The 27,199-nt window shown below is 33.1% G+C and overlaps 1 protein-coding gene across 10 annotated transcripts in view; it reads right to left on the reverse strand.

Moving 5' to 3' along the window:
* SLIT2 (slit guidance ligand 2) overlaps positions 1–27,199 on the reverse strand; it is a 245,029-nt gene that overhangs the window by 18,211 nt on the left and 199,619 nt on the right. For 7 of the 10 annotated variants that reach the window (XM_048942465.1, XM_048942466.1, XM_048942474.1 and 4 more), the window contains 10 exons: positions 27,050–27,118; positions 24,178–24,249; positions 23,887–23,958; positions 22,513–22,584; positions 19,937–20,100; positions 14,811–14,935; positions 14,579–14,676; positions 13,161–13,300; positions 9,181–9,207; positions 1,199–1,292 (listed from right to left, as the gene is read on the reverse strand). In XM_048942465.1, the coding sequence (XP_048798422.1) occupies positions 1,199–1,292; positions 9,181–9,207; positions 13,161–13,300; positions 14,579–14,676; positions 14,811–14,935; positions 19,937–20,100; positions 22,513–22,584; positions 23,887–23,958; positions 24,178–24,249; positions 27,050–27,118 (933 nt within the window). The remainder of the gene's footprint in view (positions 1–1,198; positions 1,293–9,180; positions 9,208–13,160; positions 13,301–14,578; positions 14,677–14,810; positions 14,936–19,936; positions 20,101–22,512; positions 22,585–23,886; positions 23,959–24,177; positions 24,250–27,049; positions 27,119–27,199) is intronic. The other 3 variants (XM_048942468.1, XM_048942467.1, XM_048942472.1) reach the window with 2 other exon arrangements.

Genomic DNA, 27,199 nt, shown 5'->3' on the forward strand with positions numbered 1-27,199 from the left:
TTAATGCTAGCAGCAGTTCTGCAGGGAGTTCTCATATTCTCAGACTGAGTGAATGCTCAGAAGTCTGTGAAAAATGAATGGAAAATATTACTAATTCATACATTCACATGAATATTTTTTTATTAAGATTTATGGATTGATTTCATTAGACCCTGTGATTCCTCCCTTGCCGTTGTTTTCTCTTACAACTAAAACTTGCTCTAAAGAGCCAAGAGTGATTTCAAATATCTGTGTAATGTTAAATTAAGTACTCTAACAAAATAGATCCCAAATTTATTGAACAACATATGTAAACAAGAAAATGGAATAAAGAATGTAAAGCACGCTATTAATAAAAATAAGCGAGACACATTCTTGAAGTTACTGCATATGTTATTTTCTGATTTAAAATCTCAGAAATTAACTTAGAAGATTGATCAACTGAGTAGTAAAGGATGAGATGCCAAACTAGATTCCTGAAGTGGCATGAAGATAATAAACATAATGCAGAAAAAATTAAATCCAACAAGTTTTTTATTTTTCAATTGACAACTTTTTTAATGAACATTTTGTGTTCATGTGAATATTTGATATAGTTGAATGTTTTCTGCCTCATATTAAATAACATGTCTTTTCATAAGCTTTTGTAATGATAATAGATAACCTGATTCTGGCACAAGAGCATACACTGTGTAAGACAGGTACTTATGATTTATTAACCTAAAGCCTATTAAAACACTTTGAAGTGTGCATAATTAATTGTAATAAGTATATAGTGTAATTACAGATTAACTTTCCTGGGAATGGACTTTATTTTATACCTTCCAGTGTTCCTTCCTAATAACCTCTTCCATAATTACTTCTCAGACAGCAGTATAATAATTCCACTTCAATTAAATGTAATTATTTTCCCACTGTCCAAGATACTAAAAGGGTTTTGTATAGACTATCATATAAACTAACTGCTCTGCATTTTGTTCTTCTTCAAATTCTAGTTGAAGCTTGAACTGCTAAGAATCTTTTAATTAAGTAAATCATATCTAAGATAATACTGGAGATCTACCTTAAAATAACTGAGCCTAGTCTACTGTAATATTTAGTAATAACTGAATTTTGAGAACAGAACTTCCTTCCACTAAAAGAAAACAAAAGATGCTGAGGAGGATAAAAATCCTAAAAATTTGGATGCAGCTGGACCATGACAACATTTTAAACTTACTTGTAACCTTTAGGTGTCAAGATACACTTTGAGTCGTGCTGGCAAGGATTCAAGTTTTGAGCACAGAAATCTAGTTTCTCCTCACAGAGCTCACCTGAAAAGTAATACATGTTCTCAACTCAGTGAAAACAGCAGTGACCCAAAAATAGCTGTTTCTATTTTTTCAGTAATTGCTATGAATTTTTCTATTAACTTAAAAAAAAAAGCATGCTTAACGGTATAATAATGAATACATTCCACACAGAAATATTCAGATTTGTATTGCAAGTAATCTATTTCTAAAAAAAAAAAATAAAAAAAATCAAACAAGAACAACAACCTGTTAATATCACTGTCTGACACTACAATTCCAATTATCCAACAACAAAATCTTGCCTTCTACTTTCTACTTTTCTTAATCAACATTCCAACTTTTTGCACTTGTTAATATACCATAATTATCTACTATTTGTACTTGCTGAATTTAAGGATTCATAGAAACAATGCAGGTAGTAGGGTTGCTTCTTGACATTTGTCAAGAGGGTATGAAAACAGAACTGTTCACCAAAATGGGAAAGAAAAGATCAGTTGATAAGAAAGTGCCTTCACTGATGAAGTTAAACTTTTCTTCAAGAAGCACGATACTTGGTATCACTGGTTTTACTTTTCTGAGTATTGGTCATCAGTGTAGTTAGATCACAGAATCACAGAAGGAGCTGAGTTTGGAAGCATGTGGTTACACCCCTACTCAAGTAGGGACACCGTGAGCAGGGTGCCTATACCCTTGTCCAAGCAAGCCAATCTCCAAGGAGACCCATAGCCTCTGGTCAGTCTCTACAAGTGCTCCATCACCACACAGCACAGGAGTGCAGCCTGGTGTTCAGAGGGAGCCTCTGGTGTTGCAGTTTATGCCCACTGCTTCTTGTCTTGGCATTAAGCACCACTGAAAGGAGTCGTAATGAGAAATAAATATCTGCAGAAAGACAGCAGAGTACTGGGGACAAAGACAGCATCACCACAAGTGCAGAAATGGGAAAAGAAGGATAGAATATTTAGGGGTACAATTTGAATAAAAACAGGTGGACTAGAAAAAAAGGAGGAAGGTACAGGATAACAACGCTGGAATAGAGTTTTAGAATGAGCATATGAATGAATGTTATCTTCCAAAATACAAATGTGTTTAGGTTTATGAACAAGCTTATCAGCTACTAATATCATTAAACAATAAGGTTTCTGGCTGTTATTTGTTGAGTTCTTGGAGGCCCTAGTACCACACAGAAACTACCTTCTATCTTAGTTGGACTTCTCTAGCATTATAAAAATACACATGATAATGATGATGAACTGAAAATAAGAGTAGGTAAGTGCTGGATACATATGTATATATATTTGTTAGGTTCAACAGATTCTCCCTAGAAGGCCTTCATTTTCACAGCAATTGTACTTATGAACCATTGTTTAAGATTGCATATCATGAGCATACCACTGTGACTATTCATGATCTCAGATATTATTTCTAGAACTTCAGATAAGTAGGATTTATTTCAATCACTGGACAAATAAATAAAACTTGGAATTGAGGAACAGTCCTCATTAGCAGCAGAGATAGAGAAAAAGGCAAAGCTGAAACAAAGAATAATAATTCAATAGAAACATATAAACATATGTGTTATGTGTTTGTAAGACATGAAATCTTCAACATCCTGAAACACAGAGAAGCCAAAACCAGTCAGAAAAGTGCATCACAGTCATCCAAGAGAAAAAAATACATGAAAAGATCCAGACTGATTCTCTATAAAGATATACATATATTTTTAATGACAGCACATTACCAATTTGCAAGTGGAGCATTTTCCATACAAAACCAGATAAGCTTTGGGTTAACACAAGACAATGGTGTTCAAGCACAGCCTACTTAAAAGACCTCAGGAAAACTGTCAGTAACAATATGACTTAGTCAATATATTTAGGAAACTGAATGAAGATCAAATACAGGCCACTGAGAATGACTAATAGAAAGGATTTAAATTCTATCCTCAAAGCCTTTTCAAACTCTCTATGGACTTATTAGTCTGGAAGTGTGCAAATGTTATGGCTAGGTCAGTGCACAAAGAATCCTGAAATACCAGGGATTCTTAGCATCCCACAATATATCAAACAAAACCCACATCCCTTTCTCTTTTCAAAAGGTTTTGTTTGAACAAAAGCATTTATAAAGGGAAGTAATTCTTCACATAGCATTTAGTCAATCTGAAGAACTTGTAATGGCTGAAAGCCATTACAATATTTAAGGCCATCAATATTTAAGTATGAGACATCTCTGAACATTAAATAGAGAATTCAGATTTTCAGGGATCTCAGTGGAACAAAGAAACCCTAAAATTATTATTATTTTTAACTTAGCTTATATGCATTCCTATGAGTTAGAAATGCTTTTATCTCTATACAGATCAGTGTGTAACAAGAGATACTTTTATATACTCATAAAAAAATATCTTATTCTGGAGTATAATCTATGTACAATTAAATGCAGAACTTCAAAACATAGGAAATGACAACCCAATTACAAATGATAAAAATATAGTTGTTCAGTGTTTACAACACTTTGAAAAAACTTCTCTAAACATTCCCAAGATTTCTCAAGAGTAAACCACAGACGAGAATGACATATTGGGCCTATCTTTCAAACAGAAAGTCTCTGTAGTTACAGTCACAATAAAAGTTCAGTGGAAAACCGCAAAATACCTTCTCAAAAGAAGAATTAGGGCTGGTGTTATAGAAGCAAACAATCTCACCACTGATTCATGGAACTGCCATTGATACAGGAGAGAAATTGAGCCATCGCTTAGGTTACTGTTTGCATAGACCTTTGAAATTTCTTTAAGTGGGGCAAATAGCATTATTGAGTAGTGTATAAATCTTGTCTTTTTTTTTTTTTTTTATCCAAGTGCTTCTAAAATACATGATTTTTCAGAGTACATTGCATTTTAGTAGTCATGAATTGATGGCACGTGTCTTCAGAGCTACACTAAAAACTGAACTACCTCATGAAAAGTTCTGGGACACTTGAAAAGTCTTAATTCGCATATCATGCTAGGAATCAAACCTAGACATTTGGGACTGGAAAAATATTTACAGTTTTGAAAAATATCGAATTCAAATTGTAAAATAAATGTCATATTATCCGGCCTACGACAGTCAAGTGCTTTGCAAGCATCATTAAATGTTTTTGAAATTATGGACACACTTTTATTTCAGTACTCTTTGGAAACCTTCTACAGTATAAAGGTCCATATAGACTGAAACAGAAACAATGATTCCAAAAAATAAAGCTCTTCTAAAAAAGACAGGAACGTACGTGTTCTGATAGAAAATAAAAGTATGTCTTTACATTTGAAGATTGTACATAATGTGAAATAAACCAGAATCATATAATTGGAGGGAGCTTTTAGTTGAACAAAGTAACGGAGAAAATAGGAATCAAGGTAAGGGTGTGATAAACATGGCAGTTCATGTAGTGAGGAATCACGTATGAGAAAGCACAAAATCCTATTGAACCAAAAAAAGTCAGTTTTAAAAGAACTACAAACCCTGTCATTATAGTCAGTAGAATTCATGATGGACTTGCACACAGGATAAATGAAAAGAAAAACAACTAAAAATCTGAGATGGAATCCAAAACATTTACATCAGATACTGAATTTTTCAATGAGAATATAATCAGCAGAAGAACAAACCAAAATAACCTAAATGCTAGTTCTTAATTTGCGCTGTTAACAGATTTATATTCTGAGTGAAGCCTTCTCAAAACCAAAACATCACTGCTTGAGGAAAAGTAAGTAGATAGAAAAAGAATGTGAAAATTTGTGAGATGGAATCCAGACTTTCAAAGAATATGTTCCTGGTAAAGCAACATCTCTTTTGGCATACTGAATAACCAATTTGTTATTTATTATTCAGAATTGAATTGACAAAAGGTGAAGGGAATAAAATCATTTTGTTGAAATGAAGAGAGAATGATGGGGAAAAAAAAAAAAAAGCAGTGTTTTTAAGATCATAACACATAACAACGGAAAAACAATTGTAAAACAGAGTGTCTAGGTTTCAGGAATCTTGATATCAATGTGTGTGTACATTCTTCCATTCACCTAACAGCATTAGAACTGAGGGTGCTGTAAGAGCATGGCTAAGTAATCATGTTTTAGAAGATGAAGACAGGAACATTTTTGGATGTAGAAGAATAAACAGCAGATTATTATTTTTTAGATAATTAGTAGATAAAAATCAAAGATTCTATGAAAAACTTCCAAAATTTAATTAGGATCAGCAGTAACTGTTTTCATGAGACATCCTGTTTAATTAATCTATGCAGTCTGGTTCCTGGTATGGAGTAGCACTGAAACCAGTGGAACTCTTCATTATTGGCACAATTTGAATGCAGGCAATCCTCCAAGGAAAAATTGGAATATTTACTGAGATTTCTACTAAGATGTAGAAGGTGTTGCAGATTTAAACAGTCAGACAGTACTATTATGTTCTATTATCTGTACTGCTAGTACAGGTGACATGTTGTGTGCAACCCTTGGATAACTAACCAAAGTCATAAATTCCTAGATTCATAGTTTATGTTTTCTCTCTATATGTTATTTCACTCTTATGACATGATGAGCTTATAAATCACAGAATAACTTAACTTTGGATTTCTCAACATATAAATACAGTACAACAAATAATGAGGAACAATGCAATGATGCAAAAATGATTTACATCATTGTTATTTTGAATAATTGGGCAATAAATTAAAATATATAGTCATACCATGTGATCCAGAATATTTCTGAATGAATATAAGAGCTCTAATAAAAATGGTGATTAATATTAGAGGACATTGAAAATTACAGGCAAACTTAATGAAGAATCAAGCTTAAAATCTAGTATACTAGTAATCCTAGCATACTACTAAAGTTGAGTATGATATTAGAATATAAACTAGATAAAGAATACAAAGGAAAGACCTGTCAATTGCTCCAAAGCTAAAATACCAAATACATTTTGTGGACTTCAGAATAATTACTGGAATAGCAGGACATATGTACATTTATCTTTGTTTCAGCTTACAATCTTGGTTGCTACATATTGCAAGTCAATTTCTGCAGACTTTTTTCTGTTTTATCAATTAGGTATTTTAATCTAGTTTTTGACTGAAAGTCTCTGTTCATTTACTTTTGACTCAAATACTGAATGCCTTATAGGAATGGTTGGAAAACAACAGTGCTACTTAAGAAACTATATAGAGAAAAGTGCTGCAGTTTAAGTCTTGACTTTGACAAGCAGAAAAAAAACGAGATACTTAAAGTACTGATTGTACTATTGGAAAAAAATAAAATAAAAACATCTACTGTACAAAGGACACTGATGCTAAATTTTTGTTCACTGTCACAGTAAGATACAATTTACAACCACAAATCTGCAAATTCTGTTAGAATTTAATTTTTGAGTAGAATTTAAAATTTGATCAATTGTTGCACTTTGCTCACCATTGCTTACTTCTCGTCAGCTAAGCTGCAAGACGTAGCTTAGTTAGTTTATCATTGCTAGTCATTTAGTTATGCTATTTGGCAACAACAGAAAACAATAACTTTAGGCAGATAGCCTTTAAGACAATTAAGGAAAACAAAACAAGGATAATTGACAGAATCACTAAAGGCAGCTATCAAACTAGAAGTAAGTGGTTTAGATTGCCAAGGATGTATACTTCACCTTCATGAAAATGTAGCAAAATTACTTTAATATACCTCAAATAACTACATTAGCATGAGTATTAATCTTCACAAAACAAAATTATACAAGTCATGAAAAGCAACAGTAGCAAAGTTACTGGTTTGTTCTTAAAAGTTACAGCATTTGTATGTAAATCTTACAAGACTGTGGATTGATTCTGATTAAATGAAATAATCATACTTTTTATCATGCTATCACATTACTGTATCTACAATAAACAGTATGATTTGTTTTTCATTACTTGCATGCCTAAATTTTAAGCAACTACTTGTTTACCAAGTGAATTTAAACAACTGCTTCACTGTAGCAGCTAGAAGACCATGTAATTAAGTTTTGAAACATAAAAACAAAATTTACATCTGTCTAGGGCTTGCCTAAACTGAAATGATTACTTGTCATTATCCTTCGTTCCCTCTATTGCCAGCTCAAAAGTTGTCTGCCATGATCCTCCAAGCAACTTAGATACTGACAATGGCTTTCATGTTCAGTGTGCAAGCAAATACAAGCACGTATCACACACATCTGCTTAATTTTTGTACTGAACTTAGTTCACATCCCCAGGTCTTTGATAATTTGTTTGTGAGGAATTTGTTCTTGATAAAATCAGTAATTTTAATATTTTCTAGTTCATACTTGTGTCATACATTTACAATGACTGTATAGAATTCATTGCCTTTCTACCATTTATCACATTTAAAAGACATTCAAACTACCAGCAAGCCTAATTATGCACAGGCAACATCTACTGCAACTTGAAATTAAGGCTTGAGTCTCTTCAAAGTAGCATCTTCAGTTTAAATTCCATTTAAAAAACTATTTTTCATGGGCACAGAAGAAAAGTTTAGGGGTTTTATTTTTAATTTACAAAAGAAAACCCTAAATTTTGCAATTCACATTGCTGGATATTTGTGATAAATCAAAATGAATCACCAACACTGAACTAGTTATTATTATAACTGCATTGTTTATTTACTATTAAAAGCAAGGGTAACAAAGTTCAGCTTTTATATTTCTCTGTACTGAACTTGCATTTTTTCTAGTTCTCCTTGTGAAAGGACTCTTTATAAAATCAACCAGTTTCATACTAGGACAGCAAGAGAACAATATAGAAATAACTTTGGAAGTGACAAGGAGAAAGAAATATGTGAGGCCAATCGTTACTTGTTCAAACAAGTAACTGTAAAATGCAGAAGAAGGACATGTCTAAATTGTATACAAATTTAAGTATCCAAATTGTGGATGGAATCACTTTCTGGACGTATCTGCTTCTCTCTGTCATTTGCAGAGGGAATTCAGGCTCTTACTTTAAACTGCTAAGAATAACTCTTCAAATGTCAATATAGACGGTATAATTGCAGCCTTGTTAAATATGTTATTTAGTGGTTAATGAAAATATTTTTCATTAGTGAAATACTGCACTGTTTTATAGAGTGCAAATTATATTTATCAAATTTACTTGACAGCAAATACACTGCAAGTTTATTTGACCCATTTGCTTTTCAGAACTAAATATGCAATTTACAAATACATTGTCTCCAATTATGCTAGTTTCAGATTGTAAATAGTGGATTGTATGGAAGATCAGCTTATATAGGAGATGTACTATCTCTGGTAGAGAGATAGGTGTCAGACAGAGAATAGTAATAATTTAAAGAAAAAAAAAAACAATAAAAAACAACCAAAGTTCATATCATAAATACCTTCACCATTACCTTTCCTGTACAACAGCCTGAGCTTAATGAGATCATTTCAGATTCTTTAGATACTTATGGCACAAATGTCACTCACATATGATAAGCAAAAGGACTACCATTCTATACTCCAGCATAATTTCTAGTACCGTCATTTAATAAAGAGATTACATCAAAACAGTGCTATAAAACACAGCATACTTTAGAATGAAAACAAGGTATGTATTAAAGACGAGAATAAAGATTTCAGAAGATCACAACATAAACCTTTTTGTCAGTCCTATCATGGGTGCACAAATTTTTAAAACACCTGAAAAGAAGTAATATTATAGTATTCCTGCACAGTGATCTGTATCTTCAATGACATTCTTTCGACACGTATTCACAGCTATATCCATGTGACTGATTTCAGGATTTGCAATGAGCTTTCTAAACGATATCTATATACGATTCATTTGATCATTCGTAAGAACTTAAATCCATGCACCTTTAAGGAAAGGAAAGTGAAAATAGGCTTAAAAGACAACTGACCTTTTTCCACTTCATTCAGATTAGCAGCTTGCAGTGACAAAGACAGAAGAGACAAGAGACTTTTTACATTGTAATACAACAGCATAGCACATTAAGCTAATGCACAGCTATAGCAGCAGAGATGTTGATATAGCAAAAATGAAGCAAGCTTCAGTCTCACCTACAGCAGAGCAAAACAAACAGAAAAGGTAAGAAGTACATGCCACTGATGGCATAAGAAAGATTTTACTTCTGGATCTGTTAGATTTGTGATCTAATGACTGATGGTAATGAGAAAGATAAATGATTATCTGTAGTCTATAGAATGCACACAAAATGACTTGATGTTAACTAGACTGAGTTTAATATAAAGGAGATGATAATGTTAAGAGAATAGCAGAGTTAAAGAGTGCAGGACATAGCGAAGCATTTTAATGTTTTATTTCTCAAGATTTCATCAGACAATCTGAATGCCTGATGATTCCATTTGCTTCCCGTTATTTCACAGTTACAGTCTGTGATCTTAAGAAAGCTCATAGTATTGTGCAAATACCTTTCTTTGTCTTTCCACTTTTATTTGTGGAGGTAATTGTAAAACTTAACTGAGGCAGAGGAAAATCGATTCCTGGTTCGTAAGCTAACAGGCTTTTTTTTTTTTTCTTTCTTTCTTTTTTTCTTCTTTTTAATCAATAGCACTTATTTAAGAAGTGCAAATTTCCAAGGGATTGTAAAAAAAAAAAATGCAAAAAGTGACAGTTTTGCACTGTAACATTCTTTACAATGTTTTTTGTATTTTTAATGTATTTTCAGAGTCAATTGTATTAAAATTTTAGAGCAGAATGATTTACAATTCATACCAATGGGTTCCAACTGACTTCTTTGTTACACTGTGCTACTGAAACATAAAACATATTTGCAAATGAAAGAATGAAAAAATATTCTGGGCTGATGCACTTCCACATTCAGTATATCCTTGCCGTGGTATCTTGCACACAAACAATACAAAGCATTGTCAGCAAAATTAAAAGACAACACGACAAGGCTGTGGTGGCATTTTCCTGGTATGTATACTGTTCAGCTTCCAGCAACTTATGGTTCAGGGACTTTCTGAACTAGAGATACATACTTTCATATTTTAAAATATTTTTTTACCTACTGGATATATAGCCAGTTTTTCTGATGATTAGCCTACTTTTGCCGAGCTGGTACAGCTGTTTATCTACTGAAAAATGCCTTCCATGAGGAAAAAAACTCAGCACATAGTAATATACAGATCTGATTTTAACCTTTTAAAACAGATACCAACATCCAAATGTCTGCAAAACTCCTAATGAAAAATCACTGTATTAATACTGGGTATGGGTTCTATTGCTTTCAAATCAAGCTATGAGCAAAAGGAAAAAACAATCCTATAAATAATTTGATATCTCATACACACTTGAGGCAACTGTAAGATCATTTTATATTCTGAACACTACTATTTCTAGATCCTAATGTACCCAGAGTAACTCTTAATGCTGAAAGTTACTTAAGTAACATACTTACTATGCAAGAACAGTGGTGTCAAGTGTAAAAGATAAATGATGTTTTATATTTTCTCCTTATAATTTATCTGAATTGAAACTGGCTTAAGATCTCACAGAATGTATCCTAACTTCAGATGCTCTGTAAGACAGATAATGTACAGTAGAATTCTGTACTGTGTCTTGTGGAAAGAAAAACTTGAAATTTTGATACTACTTATGTCCACCTCGTCTATAAAGTGAGCAGAGGCTCTGGTCTTGCATGTTTGGAAAAACGTGTGTCTTTTTTTTCATAAGGTTTGGAAATAATCTATTTATATGACCTACTGATTTCAGTAACAATTTTGACTAGAAACTGTATCTATGAAAACAAATTTGCTTTTCTAAAAGAATTCCATCTAGCAAACAAAACCACTTGCCATGGAAACTCACAGCATTTTCTTGTTAGAATTATGCGCAGCATTCTACAACAACAGGCTCCTCAAAGCAAAGTAATTGCCATTTCCTTAGATATGAGTCAAGTAAAAAACACACTTTCTTCTGTTTTAACTTAAAAAAAACCCAACCCAACTACATTACAAACATCGAGTTAAAAATGCTGCAGACGTTTATGCTCTCATTTTTTTGCTCTAACTACATATATATATATATAAATACTACAATTGAAGTTTTAATTGTAAATGTAAAACATACATTTCAATTAAAATACAACAGAAATGCAACAAGCACACAATCAAAATTTTAGGCTAGCACATATAAACAAGCCTTTGTATCCACTCCATGGATATTTAATACAAAACAGTCCTTCCCATGGGTTATTATGAATACAACAAGCTGTTTGCCCTAGCAGTCCAAATGCACCTAGGGTAATGTCAGAAATGAAGAAATAAGAAACACACGCAAAAAACTGCTGAGGAGGATGGATGTGCAAATGAATTGTCCACTATTTAATAAGTACATGAAACCTCTTAACGTGAAGTTGTTAAATAGGAAAACTAGACTGATTTGACTGGTTTCTTCCATCCTATGCAAAAGAGTATCTGTTCATTTTCAAAGGAGATAGCAGTTAATACTGGGATCTGAAGCTTGATTCAGATATAGCTGAAATATTAGATATAGGAGAAATAACAAAGATCTGCTACTACTTATTGACACTGTAACCTACTATTTCTTCCTAAGGCTTGAATTTTCAGTTGCTTTCCAGTACAGTGAGGGAGGAGTACCTGACAAAAGAGTTTTCTTAAGCAGTAGGTTAAGTCTAATCTTGCAGATGTGGACCACCCCATTATTCTTATTTACCTTATTCTGGCTACATATGCTTTTAACTCATATCTCTTTAGGTTTTGTGGCTCATTCCTTATAGAGAAATTGGTTCCAAACATTTACCCAGAATAAGTACTGGATGAAAACACAGATTACATATTTTTTATACCTCTGTTCTATCATTTTTTCTTACTGAAGGTTTTCAAGATTTAAATACTGACTTCAAATCTGAATACTCTAAATCATTTCAGCAATCCAGTGGGTTGTAAAAATAATGATGGAAATGCCTTGGATTAAAAAGGTGTTAGCTGTGTTTTCAATAAATGAAATTACTTCATTACTTAACCTCTCCTTCCAGTTTTCCAGAGCCCAAATTTAGTGCTCCCTGAGGATGATGAAAAGCATAACTAATAGACGCAATAGGATTGTTATATTAAGAAAAGAGGTTGACTAGGTATAGTTAGTTAATTCCTAGGTTAGAGAGGATCTTGCATCTTTGTTATGTGTTTCAAATAATGGTTTTGTGAATTTAAGCTCTGTGTTCTCCTAGTGGACTGCTAGCTGACAGAAAGCAGATCTGTCTAACTAGAAAAACTATGAAACAGATGAACATAAACAACAGATCTTTCTTCTTGTTCTCACATGTTCCTGTTCTAACTACTCTCCATTCTCACACACATGATGAGAGCAAGCAAGGTACCCTGTGTCTCAAAGAGAGGAGCCTGGCTGCCAACTCTAATGATGCTATTTTCTTGTAATGCTATTTTCTTCATCACAGTCTGAATTAATATTTTTAAAGGAGGGCAGGACAACATCCAGGACTCCAAATCCATTTCCATGTTAGCACAAATAGACATTTTTCTGCCCTGGTAGCAACTTGGAAAATAGAAGATAAAAGTAATATATATTTTTCGGATTTTTACATCTACGGGCATTCTTCATTGGCCTGGTTGTGCTAGGTAAACATACGTGAGGAAACATCTTTTCAACACATTTTTCAACACATTTTGAAACATCTTTTGAAATTCAAAATGCTATAATTCGAAAAATAACAGGGAAATTAATGAGTAGGTATTGTCTACTTTTTACTACAAACCATACAGAAGAGAATTATTGAGGGAAACTTGGCCTTAAATCAATTGTAAAGTAAATTTACTCGCATACAAAAACAGAGCTCTTTCCTATCAGGAATTTCTCTTTCTTTTATACTCCTACCTGTATATTCAGGTGGACAAAGGCAAGTATAATTATTAATTCCATCCACACAAGTAGAATTATTTTCACAGTCATTGTCTTCACAGTCATCAACATTTATTTCACAATTTTCACCTTCAAATCCATCTGCACAAGTGCACCTGTAAAACCAAAAATAAAACCAAGCACACAAATATTTTAGCTGGGAAGATCAGAGAAATTCTGTAATTAATAGGGTTGCTAATTATAATCACTACCTCTAAGAGAATATGGATGATATAAAATAAATGTAGTATATATTCTCCAAATATTTTTATCATTTTAAGTTACAGACAAAAAGGCTTCTGAATTTGTGCCTTTTCGATTCTGAAATAACTGGTTTTGAAATGACTGCTACCTTTCTATTATTACATGAGATTATATTTCTTAAGGAAAATAATCCTGCTTTTTTTGTTGTTTGTCTTGTTCTTAAAAACAATTTAAGTGAATGGAGAAAACTGCAGAATCAGAGATTAGTACGCAGTACTCCTACTAATCTATTAGTTAAATACATTATTATACATCTGTATTTAAAGTTCCACAATACAGTACCTGTATTTATATCTGAAAATAAAGCCTACATAAACTTTTCAAAGGGATGATTTTTGTTTTGTTTTTACAAATGTTTTGATTTTCAAAACACGTAGCGTTTAAACAAATGGAAAAGGTTGAATCCTGAGACAGGACTGTGTCACCTTAAATTCCAAAGACACAATATTAAGATCTATATACTTAATTTTAAATAGAAAAGTATTTGATCTTTGGGCAGAATATGGATTAAAAAATAAAAATAATGTCTTAATGAAGTGCAGGATAATGAATTGTTTCTTTTCGAAGTGTCATTCTTAACTAGCTTGAGGTGTAGATTATTAAATGACTAATAATTTCACAGAAGAATGCTAAAGAACTTTATTTCATAATTCATGAAGTACATCTGGAGTAATTGTACTGTGTGATTAAATAACTCAAGATTAAAAATGTTCACAGCATGTTTATCTGCTGGCATAGTGAGTTTCAAATGAATCATTAATTTTCTCTTTCACTGGGATTTAAATTTTATCATTTACATGCTGTCTGTTAAAGTAATACACACAACAACAGATGAATGGTGAGATTTTTTCAGCAGGGATCAAGCCAGCTATTAATTAGCATAATGGAGTCAATATTATGTTGTCTTGACCTGAAAAGCCTCTACTAATCACATCCATTTATTGTTGTTTTTTAAAGTTTTGGGGATTTAGAAGCTTTCCACAGATAGTGACATGTCTGAAAACTTGAGAAGCAATGTAAACCCGCCTTTGAGTTGCAATTATCAACAAAGAGAACCCAAAGATTAACACCTGCATAAATATAAAAGTCAACAGTTTTTCATTCTGTTATTAGAGTTAAAAACAACATACCAGAAACCATCTTTTTCTCCTTCTTTCAAATGACAAGTTCCACCATGGTTGCAAGGGTTACTAATGCAGGCATGAATGGGAATATCACAGTCTTGACCCTATGCAGGGAACAGGTATAATTTATGAAGAAAATACAGATATTAATGGAAGGGAGTCAGTTAAAACAAACTGTTGTTTAAAAGGGAGCGGCTAATACTTCACTAATTTTTCTTCTTCTTCATCCAGTACCTACCTTGAAACCGTATGGGCAAGTACATCTATAGAAGTCAACTGGATCATTATTGCAGGTTCCATCATTTTTACATGGATTTGATAAGCAAGGGTTACACTTAGCAAGAATATTGACATCCACGGGCCCTTAAAAATACAAATGTGATATTCAGAAACAAACTACTAATTCATATTTGACAGGATGTATCTGCTACACTGCTATACATTCTAAAACAGTATTTGTTTTTAAGACTGTGATATTTCTGCATGAATGGAATGCTTGATTGTCCTTAATTCTTTTGACATGCCCAGATATATTTGCTGCTCAATTTTTGGCTTTAATCTCTTAAAAAAAAAAAACACAAAAAAAACAGAAGCAGCAGCAGCTGACCCCAAAGTGATTTTGATATCCTCATTCTTTGAAATCTGTATAGTTCTGATCCATGATAATTGCCTTCCCTTTTTATTAACAAAATTAAGAATACAGTTTCAAATTTATCAGGTAAAAATTGTCTCTGAGAAAAGAAAGACTATAGCAGTTTCCAGTCCTTCTATTGGTGGTGTTACCATGAACTGTAATTTTTTTTATTTGCAGGATTACATAGAACTAGTGGCAAAATGACCTAGCAAAATAAGTTGAACATCTGTGATAAAGTATACTGTCTGAGCTATCTCACTATAAGTAGGTCTATACAGCACCTTGTCTCATTATGGAGTCAGCCATAGTTCATTTCTGCATTAGCTGACTCCCAAAGTATCATGAATCTACATACAAAAGACGGCTGCCTTTAATGCCTTCAGTCTTGCTTCTGTTACAATGGTTATTACAATGGTTATAAAAATAGAAATTAGAAAGCAATGTTGACAAGATCTAAAATCTTAAAAACCAGACTGATTTTTTATCCTACCTAAATCTTATTCCTAAGATATAAATATTTATTAGATATTTGCTTATTTTCTGTTGGCTTACAATTTTAATGCTGCTTTTTCATGTCAAATTTTCAAACTATAAACTATCAGTTGGTGTTTTGGTGTTTTTGTTTTTTTTCTTTTGTCAGGCAAACAAATAAATTACCAGATATTTGTTTAAAATTAGAAATCATCTGCTTACAATAATGCATCATTTTCAAATAATTTGTGCAAGTTTCAAGATTAATTATTGTAAAAGAAAACAGGGGTGACTTGACCAAATGCCTATTAAGAGAATGAACATACATTCTCTACTATCTCCAGCTTTATTGCTTAATGACATTACTGACTCCAGCTTTATTTCAGACTTGGACTTGTGGAAAAATCTACAGGTAATTTTTAAGTTTTAATGGATAACTTGTGATTTCTTCAGTGACTAGGCAAAACAAACTCCTCAGACCTAGTGGTGGAACTGCCTGCTTGCTCTCTATGATTTTAAATGAAACAAGCCAGACTGCAATTTTTTCCTGAAGTAACAGTGCATTTTTAATGAGATGTGACGTGGAGTTTTTTTTTGCTTTCTATTATTTAAACTTTCAAAATTATCTTTTATTTGGCAAGCTCTGATAAGCTACTGTAAAGGAACTGGGATGGAAGGAAGCCATATGATTATAAGAATACAGTAGGGGTGCTACAGAAAGATTGACAAACTTCTCCTTTAATCTGTAGTTGCTAGTAACCATCTGTGTCGCAGTTTGCAAGCAAATGCTGGGAGATGAACCCAGTAATTCATGGTAAGATAAGTTGTGATGATTGCCAAAGTCACCATCTATGTAGATCACTGACTCTTCTTGTTTTCATTGCCTTATTTTGAGAGAAAAATCTATAGCTGATTACAGTTTCTTAAAGCAGCAAACAGAAAAGGTAGGCAAGTTGGAAAAAACACCTTAGACTATCACAAATTATTGCTAGAGGGTATTAAGATGTGCTATGAAAAACATATGGGGTAAGAAGCTCTTATTGTAGACTGTAAGTCTGCTCTTTCTTGTTCCAAACACCATGGCCTCATTTCTACTTCCCATTCAATAAAATGATTATTATTTGGCATGAATTTAAGAACATTAATTAACAGACATTGTTTTCCTGTATGAATTAGCAAAGTGAATTTCAACTCTAAAACAGAGTGACCAAATGGGAACATCATTTCCAACAAGTTATTAAGTAAGCTTGTCTGATTTTGTGTCATAAGTTTTAATTTCAAACTTTTCCATATGTACAGTATCCAAGACAAATGAATAATTTGATTCACAATTCCTCAGCTATAGGATCAAAAAATTGAAGTGCTTCAGATATTTTTACTTCTGATGAAAAGGAAGTTTCAGACCCTGTTCTCATTTTTACTGTATTTTCTCTTCTTCCCTTCTTTGCTTATATTTACTAGCAGACTGTTGTATGTTAAAAAAAAAAAAAAAAGTTTAATATTCTGTTATTTGATTTTTCACAGTATTGATATATACATATCTTTGCATAAGCTATAACTGGAAAAAAATCTTAGAATAAAAGCAAAAAAAGCACTTTTCTTCCGTGAAGAGTGAAAAATGGACTGTGTATTATTTCATTATCAATAAATGTACACATACGCTCACACATTTACTTATCTAATATTTTTGAAGAAAAACATAACATCAACCTTCTCAAAAACAGTTTCTCAGAAGCTTTTGCAAGAAATACTGACTTTTTAGGAGATCCTCTTTGCTCTTGAAACAAAATCAGTATCTACAGAGTCACTTTACAGTGAAACTGCTAATTAAATCACTGATGTCAGTACAATGGAGTGGCAACCATCAGGTAACTTTCAGAACCTGATCTTAGGCTTTTAAAATAATGAAGTTTTTCATAGATCTACATTAAATGATACATCATGACAAGTCAGCTCTGAATTCACTAAAAGGGAAAACAAACAGTAAGCATGCATGTTGTAGGAAAGAAGTCTGTTTGAGGTACACAAAAGGAAGGTCAGAAGGTCTGTTCTTAAACATATCATCCACTCCAGGTCTTACTTGCAACCTTACCTGGTATCAGAAAACCACAAGGCCCTGGAATCTCTAGAAGCAGGGCATGAATGGTAAAAGAGTAAAAGATTGAGAACTTGTTAGAGGCCACGTGAAAAGGAAAAAAAAAACCACAAACCCAGAAAAACAACTGCAAGAAGAAAAAACCATGGGATGATCCTTGCAAGACAGCAATTCATAAGTTAGAATAAGGTTCATTTTTCCAGTGATTTTATGAGATTTTAAAACAGGTTTTGTTTTTAAATGCTCATTTTCAAAGCAAGCTATTTTTTATGTGATTCAGATTCAAGAACTAATTTCACTTTCAGATGAATCCAGGTACTGATAAGAGGGGATTACACACTTCTGTACACAACAACATAACATAAACAGATAAATAACTGTCAAAAATCTCCCCTCAAAGCCTAGAATTTTGCTCTTAATAGGAATAGAGGATCTTCCTAATTGCTATTCAGAAGATCATTTTTAAGCAAAAGATAAAATTACTTATCTTTGAGTAAGAGACATATAAGGTTTTACAGGGCCATCATGTCATTGAAAAGCTTCTGAGTGGCAATCTGTAATTATGAGCATCTTCACAGAAGAACAGTAGCAGGAAAATTATTTTCTCTCAAAGGTATCCATAATACCAGATCTCCACTCTTGGAAGTGAAACAAATACAGTTCTTACCCTGCATAATAATATAAAGGATATTTTCTGATGGGCAGTAAGCAAGATATACTATCTGGATTCTGATGGAAACATAACAATGATTGTAGGAAGGGGTGATTCAGTTTTTTAAAATGGAAAAATAACCTAGCAAGTCCTTCATCTTCCTGAAAATATTCTTTCACTTATATCCTTACAATAATGTGTAATAAGAGCCTATCTCCAATGTTCAGTGGATGCTTGTAGAGAAATTGATCAGACTGGCCACTAGATCTTCTACTTAAAATCAGACAAAGGAACTCTGCAAAAGATTAGTATCATATGCACATAACATAGGTTATGACCTTGAAGAAGCACTACCAATAAAATGCAAGAAGGATTTGGACGGAAAGACAATCAATTGGCATCATGTTAAAATAAAAAAATGAAGTGCTGAATTTCTAGTGTTTTTTGTTTCCAAAAACATTTTTCACAGAAAGTCTAAGGAGAGAAGATTAAATAGGATGAACATGCAGTAAAGAACAACTTGGAATGAGAGCTAACTCTGGCAAAGTCCCATCACTTTTTTAAAGAATTTACAATGGATTAACATGTTAATGTGTTAAGAGATGAATGAGTAAAAAATATCTTGAAGATTACCTAGACTCTGAGAATAAATTAATTCTACAAAAGACAAGACTATATTTATCCGATGCCTCACAAATAACTCTAAGCTTAGTAATGACTTACAAGTATAAGCCTGAGTCTGAAAAATGAAGATACAGTGTGGTTTCAAAATATTTAAAAACAAAGAAGTGGACAGCATAGAGAAAGATTAAACAGCAAAACAAACCTAGTTGATGCTCACATATGAATCAAAAGGACTCTTTTCTAAGGCAACAGATTCTAAGATTCAGGAAAAGAACCTGAGAATTAAATAGAATACAAGCTGCGATAAAGGTGCCAACAGCCAACAAAACAGATAAACAGATAAGAACTTGGTTCACACCCAAAGAAACCTCCTTACATAGTAACATTCTGGAATGCTTCCTCTATAAAGGAAATCACATCTTTTACCTACTCTGCATTTTTTAGGCTTTCTTCTGAAACATCAAAGAAAACACCATTCTTCACATACTGATGCAACTACATACCACTAACATAATGCAGACTGTAAGAATTTTGAATATATTTATAGAATTTTTTTACTGTATTTACTGTAAAAGTCCAAGGTAAAGAACTTTCTTTGGCTAAGGAAGTGTAGATTAAATAATTAAATTTCAGTTCACGACAAAGACAGTACTAGGTACCCATGTAAACCAGATACTGAGGATTGTCACACTGAAAATCAGAAGACTTTCTTTCTCAACCTTCTGCTTGGAAAAAAGTCACTGAAGTCTTAAAACTAGATTCAATTCCTGAATGCAGTGGCTACATTCCTAAGCACAAGGAAAAATGATGACAAGGGAGAGTGAAGACTCTATAACAAACGCTCAACTGTAAATGGATGTGAAAAAACCCCCACATAAATAAGAGTACCTTGGCAAGTAAATTTTTTAGATGGAGTTGTGAGTAGAAGTTTATCTGCCATTTCTCCAGGGCCAGCACATCGTGCAATACCAGGTTCTTTGTATTCTGATTTTACCCAGTCAGACAGCCATTGCATGTTACAATCACAATAAAGAGGATTTGCTCCAATAGCGCTGTGGAAAGCAGACAAGCAAAAAGAGAATAAGGTTTAAAATGCTTGCTTATGAAAACAGACCCCAGAAGACTGAGGTTGGCAAAAAAAAAACCTCCTAAAAACACTAATCAGTCCTGCCTCCACCAAACTGACCCTAAGTGCACTAAGTGTCTTAGCTGAGGCTCCAAATGAACAGTTTCAGTAGTAAACCAGGTCAAAAACCTAGCCATTCTTGGCTACACTTCTGTAAGCTAGTTCTGTGTTACCTTTGGCAATAATGAGTGAGGTTAGCTGCATCATCAGAATGAAACTGATATTTGGAAATTAGGTTAGCAAGAAAAAACTATTTCTTCCAAAGCAACCAGAGCAACCTCACAGAGTTCCACCCAGATATTTTTCCTTTTCAGTTTATGACTCCCAGGCTCGTACAAACCATCTGTTTCCAAACTTCCAAATTTGATTTAATTATTTCCTCTTTGGAGCTCTCCCAATGAACTCACATCTCTTCTGTAAGAGACCTTTCCTTTATAAGTACATAAAGCTACACCATCCTAACTCAGTGGGAGCTATGTAAGAATTGCCCCCGTTGCAAAAACAAATCTATTTCTTTAAATAAACTTGTTTTTTTTTTTTAAATTAAAAAGTAATTTAGCTAGAGATTTTTTGGAATTAATTTGTCTAAAGGCTTTTTTAGTCTCTACTTTTTTTTCTGCTAGAAATCATAAATACTCTTAAAGCTCTGAGAACAATTATATCTTATGCAGATTTGGACGTAGAAGCATTGTGCTATTCTAAAGGTATATCCATAATCCTTTCAAGGAATACAATAACCATTAAGCTATTTTTTTTCGGACTGCTGAGTAACTTTGGATCAGTGGATCTTCAAGACAGAATAAAATCCATGGCATGCAAAGGTGGCAGGAACTACTGCAGAAACTCTTTTCTGCCACACTGAGAAGGACATTCTCTTCATTATAGTTGTATGCTTCCAGCTGAATAGCAGAAATTGCATATATACATATACAAGTACATATAGACAGGTTCAGTCAGGCTTTAGTCAGAGTAGTAACAAAAACAAGGCCTGGTGATATGGCTGGGTCATGGGGAACTCCCCATGTAAAAAGAAATATCTATAATTTGCCCAGGTCATATTTGCAAGAGTAATTGTCAGCCCAAATTGAGGTAGTGCAGCTTTTCTGCTAAAATAGGAATGTTAGAAAGGATAACTAGTAGCATTAAGAAAAAAATAACAGCAAGGACAATCAAGTCCATTTAAGTCTTACTGATATTTGATACAGTTGAGCTAGTTTAATAGTAGATTTTGAATGAGTTATCAGTGACTTAAAGCTTAATCAGGCTCATCAAATTTCTGAGAAACAGAAAATTAAATGCAAATGTCCAACACTGAACTAGAAGATAATCATTTAAAACTCCAGCTGCTCAGAAAAATAAAAAAAACAAGTACATCTAAAGGCATCAGTCAATTTACTCCTCAACTGCAAACAAGGATTTAATAACTATCCATAAACACATTATGGTTTATAGGTAGGAAACTTGCCCTGAGTTCCCACTGAAAACTAAGAACAGAAGTATTGCCACAGATGAGATCGTGTAATCAGATGCCATGCATTCAATGTCAACCTAATAACCATCAACAGAGAATCACAGAATAATTTAGGTTGGGAGAGTTCTTTGGAGGTCAATTAGTACTTCTTGCACAAAGCACAGCTCACTTCAAAGTCAGAGCAGGGTTGCTTTGTTGAGTTCTGACTATCCCCAGAGGGATGATTCCTCCATTTCTCTGGACAACCTTTTCCAAAGCTGAACCACCCCTCATGATGAAGAATTTTTTATTATGTTCAATGAAACTTCCCATATTGCACATTGTGACTGTTGACTTTTATCCTTGACTTTGCACCCTCTGAGAAAAATCTGTTTCAGTCATTGCTGTAATTCTCTTAGACTAGAGGCTTGAAGACTGCTGTTAGGTCCATCCTTAAAATCTCTTTTATCTCCTTAATTAGCTCACAGAGCTAATACAGAGCTCACACTGCCCACTCCACCTTGCTTGCTCCTATCTTGGACTTGCTCTGTTTTGTACGCACCTACTTTGCAATGAAGAAACTGAATGTGTATTCCAGAACTGTCCTTACAAGGGCTGAACAGAAGGGAGTGAACACTCTACTTAATCACCTTACTGCTCACTTACTAATTTAACCCAGAGAATCTTTAGCCTTCATTGCCACAAGGGCATGTAGCTGACATTCAGTTTGCTGCCCACCAGGAGGTCCAGGATTTTTCTGCTAAGCTGGCCAGTACCCAGCCTGTGCTTCTGCATGGGGTTGTTCCTGAGCAGACTGTTATCACTGTTCAACTATATGAAATTTGCTAAACTTAATGTAAAACACATGATTATCATCTGAATACTCACAGGTGTGATAATGCTGAAAGATCATTAAAAGCTCCTTCAGGAACCACTGAAATATCATTGCCATGTAAGGACCTTAGAAAGAAAATAAATAAAATAAGATATACGGGTAAAACTCTGCAGATTCATTTTTAAAGTTTCAGCTTTTGTAAACAGTTTAAATCTTTTTTTTTCCCCAGTACTTCTGTGTTTCCAATCTTTTTTTAAAGCTCTAACCAGCTGCCTACTTATTACTTGATTTTTTTCAACTTATATTTTTAATTAAAAATGTTAATAATGATATGAATATTTTAAAATTCAAAGAAAAAAGGTCTGTCAAAAGTGTATTTCTGCAAAGTGCTTACTGAATTTAGACTTGTCAGAATAGTCGTTGTTTCTGTCTTTTTTCATCAGTTCCCTGAAATTCCCACTAATTTTATTCATGTGTTTTTTATCTTTCATAGTTATAAGGGAAAAACACAGGCACTGACTGTTCATGAATACAAATAAGTATTAAGGTTGTTTTCTTAATTGGATACTAAAGACCTTATTAAGCATCTATACTGGGACTGGTCTTCCTACATAAAAGTCTCTCCTTTTACACAAATACATTTATTTGCATGTATACAGAATTGTGGTTAACAGATGAAGTTTTTTGTATTTATATAAAGTAAATGAAGTTATATGAGATACAGAAAAAAATTAATGCTTGAGACATTTAATTAATTTAAGCTACAAAACAGTTATAAAATATAAAAATAGAGACAAAAATTACATTTTCAGCTGGGAAATCTTTTGATATAGAATTTAACATTTTTTATAACAAACTGAAACTGAATCAGACAGACTGTTTTTTATTCTGCTTTCTCTCTTTTTGTTGCTTCTCCTAATGTCCTTTCAACCACATTTTTCTTAGCATTAAGAGTGAAAGTTTTCTTAGAATCAAAAATTTGTTTTATTGGCTTTCAATAGTTAATCATAATGAAATGGTTTTGGAAATACTCTCAAATAAATGAAGCAAGAAACACGGAAATTGTTGGAATAAATATCTTCATGATTCAGCTGGAAAACCCTCATATATAACTGAGAAATTTATGTATACTACATTTTTGTTAGAATTTAATTATCATAACAATCAAGAACATAACTCAAGAAGAGGTACAGTCAAGACTTAAAAAGCAGAAAAGTCATAAGCATATGCTTTAGTGTATACACATTGTCCAGGATCATCTAATGTCTTGTGCAGCATTTTGACAGTATACTCTCCTAGAACAAGTTTAGAGTTCTGTGACTACATAATTATCACTTCTCAAATAATTGATAGATTTTAAAATCCGGTGTCTGCTTTGTCGAAATAAAAATTTTGGAAAATAATAATAGTTTAAAAATAATACTTACAGCAACCTAAGTGATTTCAACCCATCAAAAGTCCGTGCAGGGATACACCTCAGGCGGTTGTAACTAAGAATTCTGAAAACATACACATTACTGTCAGCAAGTGAATCAAGCATTCAGTAAACAGAATGCAGAGCATGACCATAAACAGCTTTTGCACACAAAGCTCGTTAGGAAACAAGTTATTTTACAGCCTCTACAACAAGCAAGCTTTAATATCAACAAAATGCCCTTTCTTTCAAGACAAAAAACACTGTAATGTTTTTAGTGTCAATGTTACATGTTTAAACTTACAAGGTGAGCAGCTGAGTCATGTTGCTGAAGCTCTGATTAGAAAGAGTGCTGATTCTGTTGTTACTTAAATCTCTACAAAAAATAAATTCAAAAATTCAGACCTTAAAATGACTGCCCGAGTCCTGAAACACTGTAAGTTAAACTGACAGACAAATTACTTTTATTAGTAGAAGTAGCATCATCATTGGTATCAATATTTAAAGCAGCACACATTTTTATTTTCACATGCCATACACAAGCCCAGCAAGCATTTAGCTTGATCATGAAAAGCACTTTCATTTCAACACAGATGAAAAAGCAGCGTGATGCATTCTTTTACAACAGCAATGTCCACCATGCTACTAAGTTAATAACACAATCTTACATGAACCCAAATATAGAAATAAAAGTGATGGTTTAAAGTTGAAATCATTTTTTTTCATGTCCCTAATGAAACCTGAGTAAATATCATATAATATTCTACTTCACATCTGTAGGCTGAATACATCAAAGCCCAGACTATTATACAGAATACTACATATGATTTATGGTCTTAACATCTTTCTTGTTGTTCGATATTCTAATGGATAAAATCTTAAGTGCAAGTATGATAGAAGCTGGAGTGGTACACTGGCAGCTTCAAAGAAGCTTTGAAGAAGCTGTATTGAATTTGAATAATGCCTGTTCCTGAGTCTCATATTTTGCTATAGTTTTCATTTTCTGTTGGCGAGTTCACTAAAGTTTCACTAAAGTTTGGTGGTGAAATTTAATTCTGAATCTGTTTAAGCATTTGTTTCTGAGGTGATGTTGATATTTTGACTGCTAAGTAGCTATGCAGTACACATATTTCTCCATTTGAAATTTCATGAAAGCATGTAAGACAACTGACTCATAATAGCAAACATACTAGCTATGGATGACAGTGCAATCTATTTAAGTGAGAAAGAAATTAGAAATAAATAATTGTCTGTGTATGTCTGGATCTCAACAGTATAATTCCTTGCTTGGCCACAGGAAAATTACGCATAGTATTTTGGTCTTCCAAACACAGCTGAGGAACATTCTCAAATTCAGAACAGCTGTATGAGGATACAATCAGAAGAGATAACAACAGTGTCTGATACACAAGTCTTATAAATGGAAACTGTTAATATCGTTTGTATTTTATTTACTATTCAACTATAAATTCTTGTATTACAGATGTCTGCTAAGTAGTTCATGTATATTTTCAACAAAGAGGTAAAGTTATATGATTTCTGGCTATGTTTGTCAAAAATATACCAGGACTACCTAACCTCTGTGATAGTAGCCTTGTTATTGTTACTCTAATTAACTTCATTTCCAGTCATGTATCTTTTCTCCAGTGACACCATTAATGCATACAGTTCAATCTATGTTGGCTTCTTCTATGCACTGAAATTCCAACATTTATTTTCTGTGTGCTTCAAGTTAGATTTTACTTCCCTATATGTTCAATAGAGACTTCCTAAAAGGTCTACAGTGTATGTGAGGGCTGCTTCAAAAGTAATTATATTTTATCATATTGACTCATGATGTAAGAAGTGGATGTTGGTTGTAGGGCAGTAGAGGTTGAAACTTCCCACCAATACTCTGTTTTGCAACTTTTTGTTGCAAAGGAGCTGTCTCACAAAATGACACCTGCCATGGAAGTGCGGGTGAAGCAAAGGTGTGTCTCTGAATTCCTCCATGTTACAGCACTGACATTCGTTGATGCTTGCTGAACATGTAAGGAGAACAAACAGTGAATGTGAGTGCATTGAGGTCATGGTGGTGGTGCATTTCAGCAGTGGCAACAGTGGGTCACCTCCACTGCTGCAGATTTTTATGGGCACAACATGCAGGCTTTTGTTCAACATTAGCAAAAATGCAGTTAATGTTGGTGACATTGTTGAAAAACCATTTTTTGTAGTGGAGAATTTGTTCTATCAGTTAATGTTATCGAGCTCTTTGTATTTGTTCAGCTTCCATGGAAATAAACAGGAGGTATTATTTTCAGAGTGACCTACATACATTTGAGAATATTGCAGGATTTTTTTTCTGATGTTGTTTGTAAAATATAAAAAGGTTTGAAAATATCTCTTTTCTAAATTTGTGAGCGCAGCCACTTTTAGCTAGCATTAGATAAGTAAAGGAAATAAAGGTCTTGGTTTTGAATGCCAAACTATTTTCAATTTTAGCAGCAGTGCTCTAAAATCAGTCAAGAAGAAATTTAAAGGATTTTGTTTCTCCCTGCTTTTGTTACTTCTTGCCCCGATTACACTGAAACCGCAAAGTACTTTCAGAATGTTATGCAGTTCAAACTCAGCTGGCACAAATCTTTATAGTGCTAACAAAGACAATAGAATTACAGCCATTTACATTGACAGCCTTCCTGTTTCTCTCATTTTACTCTTCCAAAGTCCGGAAATCGTATTCAAATCTTTCGTGAAGTAGAAGTAATAAGTTTCAGAGCAGTTACATTCAAGTATTACAACTGTAGCATGTGCTACTCCTGCTATTCCTATATAAAGCATACTATGGAATCTTTCTTTATAATGCCTTTATGGAGCTGTGTCACAAAATATTGTAATACCTTAACATATTTTTAAAAATCTTATAACTTTTTCTAGTTTAATACTTCATTTACTTTGTGATGTAATTACTGGAATAAACATCCCAGTTTATAAAATGCGACTGAGTATATCATATGTTGGACATAATCAATGCAATAAAAAACCCTCCATTACAAAATGTATTTGAGTGTTATGTTTACTAAAAGATACTTTCCTTTCTTTCTTTTTCTATTCTAAAAATAAAACCAAGTATAACGAAGAAGGAGATTTTTTGATTTTGTTTTCATATGAGTAGAGCAAGTTGTTTTAAAGCTACTTACATAAGTGTTAAATGCTTGTAGTTGGAGAGCTCTTTAGGAACAAGAGTAAACTGGTTTCCATCCAAATATCTAAAATAGAAAAATAAAATAAACAGTATTTTTTTTTTCATTAAAATGATAGCATCTTCATTTACTAATCTTAGAATCCAA

Source organism: Lagopus muta, chromosome 4, assembly GCF_023343835.1.
Source record: "Lagopus muta isolate bLagMut1 chromosome 4, bLagMut1 primary, whole genome shotgun sequence".
NCBI classification, from domain to species: Eukaryota; Metazoa; Chordata; class Aves; order Galliformes; family Phasianidae; genus Lagopus; species Lagopus muta.